This window comes from Phacochoerus africanus, chromosome X, assembly GCF_016906955.1.
Source record: "Phacochoerus africanus isolate WHEZ1 chromosome X, ROS_Pafr_v1, whole genome shotgun sequence".
Classification (NCBI taxonomy): Eukaryota; Metazoa; Chordata; class Mammalia; order Artiodactyla; family Suidae; genus Phacochoerus; species Phacochoerus africanus.
The window spans coordinates 106326975-106341716 of NC_062560.1; the positions used below are offsets into that span (position 1 = coordinate 106326975).

The following is a 14742-nucleotide window of genomic DNA, read 5'->3' on the forward strand; positions in this document are numbered from 1 at the left end:
ATTTCACAAAGTCTCATTTTAATTTCCATACCCAGGTTAAGACAGTGGTGTTATGGGAAGTACTTAGTAGGGTAACTGCCTCTCCTTGAAACAAAAAAAAAATCTCTTGCTGCAAGACCTATGTTTAGTATCCATTACTCATTCACCACAGAAATTATCTCTTTATGACTCAAATCCCCAGCATGTTAGAGTTCTAAGAAAAAAAATAAGCATAGTATTTGCCTTTTGTTAAAGTGCCTTCATTTTCAGCAATAAGTGCTAGTATTGTTTGGAAATTGATTGTATGTGACACAGGTTCTTCCTGTCATTTTAGTATGTTTAATTTAGATTGAATTTATACTTTTATTTATGACAGGGAAAAGTGCCACTTAACATAGTGGGGATAAAAGTTATGGGACATATTACTAAAAAGGTGGTGTCAGATGAAAATATAAATCTTTTTTAAAGAAGAGTTCTGATAAATGCATGGATGGCAGATTTATAATTAGACTGAAGTTATACCACCATTTTCCAGATCCTTGCTTAGAGAGATTGCTAGAAAGTTGGTAGATTCATGGGTAGGAGGTAAAGTCAATGTTAATGCAGAAACTGCCATCATTATTGTAAATGGGTCCAGAAGAGTGAACTAGAAGTAGTAATAAGTATTAAACATGACACCAAAAGGATTGATAATGGTCTATAGGATAAAGTGAAATGCTTTTTAGCATTTTATGCTGAGTCATTTCTTGAATGTTATAAGCTATAATGCATTTTAAAGAAAATGTGTGTCAACCCGGATATGGCCTCCAGATAGAAATACAAAATAATTTGAAGGGTCAAAATACCAAGGAAAAGAGGAGATCCTGTCGTGGTGCTGTGGAAACAAATCCGACCAGGAACCATTTGGCCTTTATTTCACTGATTTCTCTTTTCCATGGTATTTGTGTGTGTGTGTGTGTGTGTGTGTGTGTGTGTGTCTTTTGTCTTTTTTTAGGGTCGCGTCCACAGCATATGGAGGTTCCCAGGCTAGGGGTCTAATCAGAGCTGTAGCTGCCGACCGACGTCAGAGCCACAGCAATGCCAGACCCGAGCCACATCTGCGACCTACACCACAGCTCACAGCAACACCAGATCCTTAACCCACTGAGCGAGGCAAGGGATTGAACCTGCATCCTCATGGACGCTAGTCAGATTCCTTTCTGCTGAGCCACAACAGGAACTCCTCATCTCTAAACTTTTTAAAAAATGATTATTATTATTATTTTTTGTCTATGCCTGCAGCATGTGGATGGTCTCAGGGTAGGGACTGAACTCGTGCCACAGCTGAGACCCGAGCCACAGCAGTGACTTTTGATCACAGAACTGGACTCAATATTCTATCTCTCCTAATTCTGTACTATTCTGGTCAAGTTTTCACATGTGAGCTACATAACATGTCATGGCAAGGAGATTTATGGACTTAAATTATTTCATCTGTAGAGTTTGGACAGTACCTGCATCCCCTTAAGGTGGTATGGATCAGTAGTAATTTCAAGTCAAAGGAAAAGGAACATGGATATCATTAATGGATGATATTGGGTTTAAGAGTCCCAAATCCCTACTCCCCAACTCATTCATTGCTACAGTCCATTTGACCCCAGGCACAATGTATTCCTGTGAGTTTCTATTGCCTTTTATACAAACTGCTGACTGTGGAAAAACTTGGTCAAAACATCAAAGATTACCAGAGAAGCAGAGTTTGTGCCCTTCACAACCATTGATGAAGTACCTTAACCTCGCCTTCTCTTGATGCCTTGCATATGGTCATCTGTCTTCCTGACTACTACCTCATATGGCTTATTTGTAAATTCAAGCAAATGTGCTTCTGACTGGCACTGATACATCACTGATGCCAAAATATCAGAGAGGCTGAAGCATAGGGACATATTTTTTGATTCATATGGAAAATATTACAGATTTATGGGTAAGTGATGACAATAGCCATTCCATAATATCTTCATATAATCAGTATCTTCTCATGCCTCCCTTCACCAAATTTTATGACCTCAAAACTTATTCATAGAAATTATTTTCTTGCTGACCCAAAAGTTATAGCAGGTAGATGTGGAGATGGGGCCGGCTCCTTGAACAACCCAGCTCTGACTTTTCACATGCTGGATTTCCACTGCTTTCCAATGACCACTTAAAGAGCCATAATGTACAGAATGTCTATTGATGTCCCATTGATATTGATGTGATTTCCCCTAGTGGATTGAGGGCAGCACAGCTTACAGCCATTAGTATCTAAAGGTTATGTATAATGGATAATAGAGGAAAATGAAATAGCAGAAAGGAATTTGCACGGGAAACAGAAGCAGTAAATAGTTTTAGTGAAAGATCTTACTTGGGTTATACAAGCAACTGCAAAGGGGGATTGAAAGAAAAAAACGATAACTCTTACAGACTCAGCAAGAGTTGAGAGTGAAATGGCTTTGTATTTTGAAATATAATACTTTTTTACTTCAACCACAGAAAGCCATTTAAAAATCATCTTGTATGTTACAGTTCTTATGTGACATCTTTCACTAAAATGCCTATTTATGAATTCTTACTCTACCCTCCAGAGGTGGCCTGATAAGGCACAAATAGGGTAAGTTGAGGAAGAGATTTTAACGGATTTATTCAAAGTCACATAATCTCCAGTTCATGACAGAACTCAGAATAAAGTTCTAGTGTTTGCCATTAACATCTCATTTTGAACCCATTCAACCTACTGTGCTAGCATTTAGCCTGGTATTTGTGCATTTAAAAGAGTCTCACAGTAAGCAATCCACAAATCTTAGCTGTAGTAACCATTGCAATGGATGACCTGGTAAATCTAATTTAATTTTTTTTTTTTTTTTTTTTTTTTTTTTGCTTCTTAGGACCGCACCCACAACATATAGAGATTCCCAGGCTAGGGATTGAACCCGCAACCTCATGGTTCCTAGTCGTATTTGTTTCCGCTGCGCCATGACGGGAACTCCTTTAATTTAATTTTTAATATAATAAAAAAAGAAGTTGGTGGATTTATTTGGTAGACCAAGAAGTAAATGAGCTGCTAAGTTTACTGCAGTGCTAGATGGGCAGCAAGGCCTGGTGCTCAAAAGCATGCCCTCTGGAGTCAGTCTATTCTGGCTCAAAGCTCAGGATCCCCAATTCTTGGTGATGTAACCTCTCTTTTTTCTTTTTCTTTTTATGGCCACAACTGCTAGGGGTCGGATCGGAGCTGTAGCTGCCGGTCTGCTCCATAGCCACAGCAACACCAGATCCAAGTCTCATCTGCAACCTATGCTGCGGCTCACGGCAATGCCAGATCCTTACCCACTGAGCCACGCCAGGGATCAAACCCGCATCCTCATGGCCACTATGTCAGGTTCTTAACCTGCTGAGCCAGAACAGGAACTTGGTGATGCGACCTCTTAATTTCAATGTGACCTCAATGTGATCTCTTGCCTTGGCTATGCCTCAGTTTCCTTATTTATGAAATATATTTAATACAGATAGCTACACTTAAAGATTGTTGTGAGAATGCAATGAGTTGATATAAGTAGAATGCTGAGCATAATTCATTTTTTTCAACAAGCTTTTACCAACAGGGTTGCTATGTGCCAGGTACTGTCCTTGAGGCTGGGATACAGCCATGTATAAAATGGACAAATCTGAGAAATAGTGAGTTTTAATAGTAAATAATAATTACATAGATAATAATGGTAACAACAACAATAAACACTTATAGTATGCTTATTAGCATTATTATTAGTTATATTTATTAACTCATTTAATTCTTATAACAACCCCATGTTATAGATACAATTTTAGGCCAATTGTACAGATGAGGAAATGGAGGCCTTAAAATGTTAAATCATTTGCCCAAGGTAACATGCCTAAGAAGTGGCAGAGGTCTGAAAATTCATGCTCATAATTCTTGCACTATGTTGTTTTACTGCCATATCAATTTTATATGCCATTATTTTACCCTATAAAAAAAGCAGTCCTTGAAATAACTGAAATATTCTATTTTCACTTCTGAAATGAATAAATATGTAATTAAACAAGCCTCAGAGTATGTAATACCACTTTTTACATAAGACTGGCTATATAATACACTTAAATAGAAACACAGGTTTGAACACAGTATAAACCTATTAATAAAGAGTTTACTATTACCTGGATTTGTTTATCCCAGAGGTAAGGTCTTATATCTAAAATATTATTTCTGTTATAGTAAAAGTTAATAGACGAAAACCTATAAGAGTTTGTCTCATAATTGAATAAGAATGCTTTAAAGAGTGTCTAATTATTTAAACGTTTCAAATTACTCCTTGTTTTGAATGATACCATATTGAAATCCTATTTCTATTACAGTACTTTCTCATCTCCAACCTCCATTCCTTCAGCTTTAGTCCTCATTAAAGGTTATTACAAACCAAATAAACATACATGTTGGGTTATTCTGAAATGTCTGAGATAAAAGACACATTTTCGATATTATAGGGTTAATATTATCCACATTTAAGAGAAGCATTGTTCAAATATATTCAGATTGTATGATGAAAAAAAAAGAGGTCATCATAAACGTCAATATAGGCTATGATTCTGTACTTCTGGCATTGTCAGTGACTCCCCTACAAAATACACCTTGTTTATTGACTTACTATCTTGTTCTAAGACTCTTATAAAAACTGGCTATGAGAACTTTCTTATTGTTCACATTTTTAATAATCAGAATCAACAAAATTTGCTTTTGCATAATTATAAGCAACTCTAAATCCCTTTTTAATCTATCTCTCAGAATCATATTCATTGCATCATCATCAGTAATTCCCCTCCAATTAGGAAATCAGGCTAAACCTGAAAAGAAGCTGTGAATGACATACTTAAAATTTTTCCTACCATAAATTCTTCTAGGAATAGTGCTTCCACAAAATACGTGTTTCAAAAGTTAATTTACATTTTAGACTTCAGTACCACTCAAACAAGGAAATTAACATTCAGTCAAAACAAAATGTCACCCAGAAAAATCAATACGATTTGCTATCGAGTGAGGGTGATGTTAATCAAGATGCCTCAAGAAAAACATTATTTCTCTTAAAAGTGGAAAGTGTGCTTCACTATTGTTTTCTCCTTTAACGTCACAAACATTGTAAGCACACAATTTTGTAGCCATTTACCTAGTAAATATAAGAATATATATATATTTATGTATATATGTGTGTGTGTGTGTGTGTGTGTGTGTGTGTGTGTATTTTAGTCCCATTGTAAAACTCTGACTTTTTGGAAAGAAATTATGTGCTGGATTTTTTCCAATAGTTTCCAAATAACTATTACTTTAACAAAATTGCTACCTGAAAATTCGGTAGTAGTATTATTGTTTAACTATAATTTAAGAAGCTATTGTAGATTGGTACTTATGACTTCTAATGAGAAAACCGTAACAACCTTTTAATTGAAGGGAAAATGGTTAACTACAGTAATTGCAATCAATACAACTGTGTTATTAGTATAAATATTTCTTCTCAAAGAGCAATCTTTACTCTCCTCAGCAGTATTTAAGGTTAGGAAGTACCAAAAAAATCTAATTAGAAATCCATTTGTGGAGTTCCCGTCGTGGCGCAGTGGTTAACGAATCCGACTAAGAACCATGCGGTTGCGGGTTCGATCCCAGCCCTTGCTCAGTGTGTTAACGATCCGGCGTTGCCGTGAGCTGTGGTGTAGGTTGCAGACGCGGCTCGGATCCCACGTTGCTGTGGCTCTGGCGTAGGCCAGTGGCTGCAGCTCCGATTCAACCCCTAGCCTGGGAACCTCCATATGCCGCTGGAGTGGCCCAAGAAATGGCAAAAAAAAAAAAAAAAAGAAATCCATTTGTTATTTATAATACTAAGCCTTGGTTCAAATTTGTAGGTCCCATGCAGAGTAGAGAAAGAAGCCCCTGCCCCTAACTCCACCATAAGCAAAACAAGTCTTGAAGATGAAAAGTGAGGCATGGCAAAAAGGACTTACTTACCTATCACATAGGCTAGCAACAAGGCCAAAGTCACTGTGATTGCAGTTGCACTCAAGGCCGTGCACTTCCAGTTGCAGCACCTGTAGGGTTTGTTGAAGGTAAAGGCTGGTCTAGAAAAGGTGCTTCGAGGAAGTGGCCTGGGAGGAGGCGAGTACACCGTATTGGATGTCAGTGGGTAGTTCTGACTGGCTGCACTGAAGATAGCAGAGGAGCCAGATCCATGTTTGAACAGGAAATGCCTGCACAAAGGAAACAAAGTTTGGGCAATCAAAATCAAAGCCAGTTGCTACAGAAATACAAACTGTACTAATTTTAAATAATCATGCTATGGCAAAACACAGGGCAACTAGGAGGAACACAACAAAATTCCAAAATGCCCTGGGCAGTCTCCCTTTTGTTTTTCTATTTTAGACTTTTAAGAAGAAGAAAGAGGTCTTCTGTTCCCTGACTTACTGGCTAGTGAAGTTCTCAAACTCAGAGCATTAACATTCCAGATTTGATGTTATTCCCTATGCTCCTCCCTTTCATTAAATGTAATACTCAAGATCTGATTAAAAAAACAGAAATACAAGTGTCATCAGACATTTTGGTAATATGAATGGCCTAGAGACCAGTATTTTATTTAGAGACTAGCTTTCACAGACATATTTTCACCCAATATTTTATTAGAAAAATTGCCAAACATACAGCCAAATGAAAGAACTTTATCATAAACACACATATATTCAACGGAATATCAAGTAAAGAGATTCAGTAAATCTAGGGTAGGTCCTAGGCATGTGTACTTCATGTCTGAGTGATGTGCATCTCCCGATGAATAGCATTGGCCTTAAAAATACAAGATTCAAATTTTAAAAGACTGTTATCAAACAAGCATTTTAAATTACAAAAACCCTAAAACACACATATACTTGTCAACTAGATTCTGTAGTTAACATGGCTATATTCACGTTATCACATCTCTCCATTGCTTAGTCCATCTTTTTTTAAGCATCTGATTTCATTTTTTAAAAGCATTCCATAGTAAGCTGCATACATCGGTACACTTTATTTCATGTAGTTCAACTTTCATTTTGTTATCTAGAGTCATATAACTTTTTCCATATTTTTGTTTTGTTTTGACTTTTCAGGGCAGCACCCGTGGCATATGGAGGTTCCCAGGCTAGGGGTCGAATAGGAGCTGTAGCCACCAGCCTACACCAGAGCCACAGCAACGCGGGATCCGAGCCGCGTCTGTGACCTATATCCCAGCTCACGGCAACACTGGATCCTTAACCCACTGAGCAAGGCCAGGGATCAAACCCGAAACCTCATGGTTCCTAGTTAGATTCGTTAACCACTGAGCCACGACAGGAACTCCAGTTTTTCCATATTTTTAATGTAAAATTTATACATAATGAGTTTAACCTTCTTTTTTTTTTTTTTTTTTTTTTCTCTTTAGGGCTGCACCTGTGGCATATGGAAGTTCCAAGACTGGGGTTGACTTGGAAGTACATCTGGGGGCCTACATCACAGCCACAGCAATACCAGATCTGAGCTGCATCTGTGATATACACCATAGCTCATGGCAACTTTGGATCCTTAACCCACTAAGGGAAGCCAGGGACTGAACCCGCATCCCCATGGATACTAGTGAGGTTGTTACTGCAGAGTCTCAGGGAAATACTGAGTTTAACTTTTTTAGATTCCACATATGAATAAGATCATATAGTATTTGTCTTTCTCTGTCTGACTTAGCATAATATCCTTAAGGTCCATCCAGGAACTCATAAAAACAAAGAGTAGAGTGGTGGTTATCAGAGGGTGAGAGGAGGAGGATAGGGGAGATATTTAAGGTTACAAACTTGCAACTAACAGATAAGTCTTGGAAATCTAATGCATGATATTATTATAAATAATAAATATAAATAAATATCAAACTTGCTAAGGCAGTAAGTCTTAGTTACTCTCATCACAAAAAAGAAATAATTATGTGTTAGAGGTATTAGCTAACACTACAAATGGCAATTGTATTGCATATATAAATGTATCAAATCAACATGTTGTACACCTTAACTTATACACTGTTATATGTAAATATATTTTAATTAAAAATTATACACAATGAAATGGACAAATTTTAAGTGTACATTTGCTGAAATTTGACAAATGCAATAATTTGTGCAACCCAAGCCTCTATCAAGATACGTAACATTCCCATCACCCCAGGAAAGGCCCTCCTGCCTTTCTAAGTAAAATCCCTATTCCTACCCCCTAGAGGCAACCGCTATTTTGTATTTTTCTCCCTTGCATTAGTTTTGCCTGCCCTAGAACTTCATGCTGCTATCATATTTGAATTACTAGAGTATGATTATTGACAGTTCACGCTATTGTAATATGGATATTTAATGAACAGTAGTGATTTATTCGCATGGAAGGAGGTGCCATGAAAGTATGTTTTTGTGCATGAACTTTATCGAGTTCTAAGTGCCATGCATTGTGTTTAACACTCTATCTCAGTTAATCTTCACTCATATGCAATAGACTATATTATTATCTTCATTGTGTATTTAAGGAAATAGAGGCCTAAAGAGGTTAAATAATTTGCTTAAATTCACTTAGCACATGAATAATGAAGCCAGAATAGGATCTCAGGTCATTCTGGCTCCAAAGTTCTCAATCTACTCTACTGTGCCTCCTAAGGCAGTAAAATACTCTGCTAAACAAAAAACGCGGGAGTTCTCTGATGGCCTAGCGGGTTGAGGCTCCTGTGTTCTCACTGCTGTGGCTCTGGTTACTGCTGTGTGGCGTAGGTTCAATCCCTGGCCCAGGAATTCCCACATACTGCCTGTATGGTAAAAAAGAAAAAAAAATACAAAAAAAAAACAAACAAAAAAACAAACCAAGAGAGAACCTGAAATAAACGTTGCAACTCTCATTAAAAAAAAAAAAAAATAATGCTCGGGTGCTACATTTTAATGTACTACAACACAAGACCCCTCCACTAAGCAAAGAGCCAACATCACCTTGTACATGTCACATATGGCCAGATGCATAAATGATCAAGATTACTTTTATTTTTGGCCATGTTCCTGGGCCAGGGATCAAATCTGTGCCACAGCAGCAACACAAGTCATTGCAGTGACAACACGAGATACTTAATCTGCTGTGCCACAAGATAACTCCTCATTAAGACTATTTTAAGACTGATCTCCAGCTTCCACTTTTTAAAGAACAAAGGCATACATGTCTAAATGAAAAAACAACTGTCCGCATGCCAGTTAATAAAAAATAGTCACACTGGAGAGTTTTGCTTTAGTATCATGAGAGTAAAGGTTATTTAAAGGTCAGGGTTGCTGAGGGGAGTGTAGATTGATAAGCCTTTTTGGAGGGCAATTTGGCATTATGTAACAAAAGACTTTAAATATGTATATCCCTGTCCAACAGTTATGCCCACAGGAATTCATCCTTAGGAAATGATGTGTATGACAACGTATATAAGAAGTCATTCACTGCAGTGTTATTTATGACAGAAAAAAACCCACCAAAATGCTAATAGATATTTGAATAAGTAAATTATTTTATAAACACAATACAATACTATATAACCATTACAAATTACATTGTAAAAGAATATTCACTAGGAAGAGTGTATACAGTTATTACCAAGTAAAAGAAGTAGTCTTCAAAACAGTATGGGTAATAGAACATAATTTTTAAATTATATATATATATATATATACACATATATATATATATGCTCATGGAAAAATAATAATTTGTGTTACCTTTGGAGAGTAGGGATATTTTTTGAAGTTTTCTGCCTTGAGCTTGTATTGCTTTTGTAACCAGTATCAAAAAATTGGGATTGGGAAAATGCAAAGACTCACACCGATCATATTCATAGCTGGTTCTATTTATGTGAACAAGATTTATTGAGTATATAGAAAGGCCAGTCACCAAGGTAGGCACTTTATATGCAATAGTTTGATCCTTATATGTATGTGGGGTTTATATTATTATTATAATTATTATATATGTTATTATATATGTTATATATTACTATATTATTGTTATAATATTAGTATATTATTATTACGATGATGAAACAGAGACCAAAAGAGGTTTAGTAGGAGCAAAGTGGTAATGACAATAGTTATCATACTAACGATAATAAGAGGTAACATTCCTCAAGTGCTTACTTGTACAAGACATTGTTCTAAATAATTTTTAAGCATTATATAATTTAATCTTCACAACATCCCCATTATAGTAAGTATCTACATTAACAGTTGAGAAAGTCAATGCACAGAGAGGTTAAGGAATTTGTCCATGGTCCCACAGCTAGTAACTGGTAAAGCTGTGTTCAAGCCCAAGCAGTCTGGCTCCAGAGCCTTTGCTTTTTTTTTTTTTTTTAAAGGTCTCACATATTTATTACTGAGCCAAAGTGCTAGTGCAGAAACACTGACACAAAGAGAGAAGTCGTTTCCCCAATAAAACATCCAGCTGTTCCAATGTGATATGGTAAGATGCAAGTGACCAGGACACAGCATAAATACCTGTGCCACCTCATGTATGGGGCTTCTTACAGACCCAGCTTGGTTCTTCTCCAATGTCTTCTCTTGGAATTGTACCTGATTTTATTATCAGTTTTCATTCTAATCCATTGGGTGATGGGACAGTTCTGCTTTTGCTTCTTGGCCAAGAATCACTTGATTCTGGAAGTCTAGTGAGAAGACATGGCAAGGAACAAATTCAACCACACATAGGATGGTGGAGCAGAGAAAAGAGTGAACCATTGCTCATAACCACTACCTTATAGTATATTACACAAGGATTACAGAATTAGTGGACACAGGAAGATTTGAATCCAGGCCTTGAAGGGCACAGAAGCAGCACACCTTGTGTTGATTTTGGCACATGGTTGACATTGGGTTTAGCCATACTTTTACTCTGTTCTTTTTGGGTCCCAATGACAAAAATGTGAGAATGATGGCTACAGAATCACAAAGTTAGAAGGGATCTCAGAAATCATCTAGCAGCCCAAGACTCTCATTTTGCAGGTAGGGAAATGGTGGCCCAGAGAATTAAAGTGTATTACTTAAAAGAAACATCGGTAGTTGATGGCATGAATGTACGTAGAATCAGGGACTTGCAAAATAGTGTATTCCTATTGCCCTGTGCTACCTGCCAACCATTCTTCACCAGATTACCACCAGGTTCTAATCTTCTGGGCTAACTGACCTGGGTTAAACAAATACAATCTGTTCAAACGGTACTATATAATACATATATATCTTTTTTGTATGTCACATTTTCTCATAGTAAGTTTTAAAGACAATCTTAACTATTTTGAATGATTGGGCAACCATTAGAAAGGAGCTAGTCTTCAGAATATAAAGGAGTCACTGCTGCTTCTAAAGGCAATGGATGTATACCCGGAATGGAGAAGTGGTGTTTAGCAGAAATAAGAATAAACATATTTTATTGAAAAAGTGACTCACAGCATTATGTTCCTTCTATTTGATTACACTTCCTCTTTACTCCATGAAATAATCATCTTCATGTCATAAGGAGGTAGATTTCTTCTTTAATTTCTAGTTATCTCTCTCAGCCTATGTTTTCTCCTTCAGCCATCAAATTTACTAGTTAGCGAGAAGTATAGCACTTTACAGACAACAAGAGTGGATAAGCCTTTCCATCTCCCCACCACACTCCGTAGTTACTCTGGGGGTGATAAAATGTCACCTACATATAACAGATCCTATACAGAAACACTCTGATATGTTCCTATGGGATAAAAGAGAAATCCAGCAGTATGGGGCCCTTCTATTCAATGTTTGGAGATAAAATCTTCAATTCCTTGCATATTTATGAAGGAGAACAATTGGATTTTTGAGACAACGTAAGTGGCCCCATATGTTGGATATTGATTTGGTAAGCTATATCATTAAGAGGTCGAAGAAAGACAAAGAAAGAGAGAGAATTGTTGGCTATTATGATGGCAATTACAAGCAATAATCAATATTCCTGAGCACTATAATTTCATCTTGATATATACCAAAGGATTTTCAAATGCAGTTTCATAAGTAAAATATTACAGCATAATGAATAAATTCAACAGTCAAAGCAGAGCAACATTTAAACTAATTCATATTTGAGTGGAATCCAAATCACGGTCTTCAGTGAGGGTAGATAATAAAATGAGTTCATATTACTAAGGTTCTTGTCTCCTTATTAACAAGTTGAGGTTAAGATTCTCTGCTGAAAGTGATCTACACTTTGATGTGCATCATGAAAAACAGCAATGCAAATGCTATGTATTGTCAAAGGCTTTGCAGTCCATTGTTGGAAAGTGAAACTACTGCCTAAATGTGTTTTCATACTCCCTGAAAAAAGAAAGAGCATAAAGACAAATGCACAGTGCTAGACTTCAGCTATGTGCTCATAAAATCAGATCATCTGTCTAAGCACATTGCTTTTCCCAGGGGACCTGAGGATATACCAAAATGTTGCTATCAATTTCACACAATTGGGTTTTTTCCACAGAGGAAATGATAAAAATGCAGTTCAAGAGTTTATGTGTAAGTAGTACTCTCCTTTGCATCTGTTTTAATATTCAAGTTCAAACTTAAAAAGGAAAAGCAAGATATTGCCAAAAGGAAATGGGCATATAAGGAAACTGAAAAAAAAAAACTTTAAGACTGATGAGACCCAGCGGTGGTAAATGGGAATATAATAAATGCTCCTGTAAGGATTTTTAAATCATCTATAAAAAAGGAGAAAATGTACTCTCTCTTTTTAAGCCCTTCATACTACATAATTCTGGGGGCATCTGTTAGCACTAAATGATGTGATTTAATGTGGCACTTAAAATTCTATAGGAAATAGACAGAAATCTATAGCTTTCTAATAAGAGATGCATAAATAACTAATGAATTTTTTTCTGTTACCTCTTGTAATCATACTAATGATGAATTTCTAAACCTGCATTCCCTTAGCCATAAGCATTAGAGTCATTTTTATACCCAGAGGAGGGAATTCAGTTTACATTCAGTTAGAAGCTAAGGTTGATCTTACAAAAGAATAAGAAAGAAGACTGCAATGAAAAGGCCTTGAGTCAAGTTATTAGGGCCAAATCACATTCAGATAGGATAGTGGAATTTAGGTATTTATTCTTTTAAAATTATTAAATGTATTTTACAGTGATAAAAAATACAAAACATAAAATTTAACATTTTAAGTGTATAGTTCAGTAGTGTTAAGTGTATTCACATTATTGTGAAACATATCTCCAAAATTTTTCATCTTGAAAATCTGCAACTCTATACCCATTAAACAACAACTCCTCTTTCTTCCCCTCCCCAGCCCCTGGTAACTACCATTCTACTTTCTGTTTCTATGAATTTGACTATTTTAGATACCTCATATAACTGGACTTATGCAACATCTTTTTGTGACTAGTTTATTTAACTTAACATAATGCCCTCAAGGTTTATACATGTAACAGGATTTACTTCCTTTTCAAGGCTAATTGTTTGTATATACACTGTATGTGTATGTCATATTTGTTTAGTCATTCATCTGTTGATGCACATTTGGGTTGCTTCTACCTCTTGGTCACTGTGAACAATGCTGCTATAAACACGGGTATACAAATATATCTTGAAGATCCTGCTTGCAATTCCTTTGAGTATATACCCAGAAGTGGGATTGTTGGATCATATGTCAGCTCTATTTTTCTTTTTCTGTGGACCTCCACACTATTTTCCACAGCAGTTGTGTCGTTTTACAATCCCACCAACACATTTCTTCACATTCTTGTTAACACTTGTTATTTCTTGTCTTTTGATGATAGCCATCCTAATGGGTATGAGGTGACATTTCATTGTGGTTTTGATTTGCATTTCTCTGATAATTAGTGATGCTGAGCATCTTTTCATATGTTTGTTGGATGTTTTTCATATCCTCTTTGGAGAAATATCTATTCATAGGTTATTTATTCTTATGCCTCCAAAAACGTGAGAAAATAAAAGAAAGTGTCAGGCTAGGTCAGCTCAATTTTCTTCTATGAGAAGAAGGTCTAGTGTTGTTTTGTGGCAAAGCGCAGTTACTGGCAAGATATCAACCTCAACATCTCTAGTTTTTTCATAATAGCCTATTCTTGATGCTCTTTATGAGCCTAAATGGTATTATCAGCTTGAACAACCTCCTGGGTAACAAATTGTATTTTTTTATTAACAGCAATATAAAGGAGGATTTCATTTTATTTGTCCTAGGGTTCTTTCTTTCAAATTTTAAGCCACCCTTGTCCATATGTCTTGTCCAAACTTTATATACTGAGTATTCATAAAAAGTCTCTAGTCTTTCCATGTTGTTCACAATTTGTAAGAGGTTTTTTGTTTTGTTTTGTTTTTGTTTTTAAGAAAAATAGTTTCAAGATATCTATCTAAACCTTAATTTTTCTAGGCTTAGGTCTTAGTTCTATAATCTAAAATGGCAATACTCTATGGTCCAGAATGGTATTTTTGTGATTTTCCAAGTTGATTAGTTAGTAGATGAAAGGACTCTTTAAAAAATCTTTTTTTGTGGCTATTATTCCCTGTTTCTCTCTCTCTCCTTTTTTTTTTTTTGGCTTTTTAGGGCTGCACCCGTGGCATATGGAACTTCCAAGGCGAGGGGTTGAGCCGTAGCTGCCAGCCTACACCACAGCCACACCAGATCCTAGCCATGACTGCAGCCTCTGCCACTGCTTGCAG

General features: G+C 36.3%; 2 protein-coding genes across 2 annotated transcripts in view; both read right to left on the reverse strand.

Annotated features, from left to right (window-relative positions):
• LOC125118205 (teneurin-1) overlaps nt 1–14742 on the reverse strand; it is a 353178-nt gene that overhangs the window by 319125 nt on the left and 19311 nt on the right. Inside the window, exon 2 of the mRNA XM_047764372.1 lies at nt 6005–6243. Coding sequence (XP_047620328.1) covers nt 6005–6243 — 239 coding nt within the window. The remainder of the gene's footprint in view (nt 1–6004; nt 6244–14742) is intronic.
• Nucleotides 10569–10724, reverse strand: LOC125118204 (60S ribosomal protein L39-like). Its single transcript, XM_047764370.1, is given in 1 exon segment — nt 10569–10724. A coding segment is annotated over 1 exon segment (156 nt).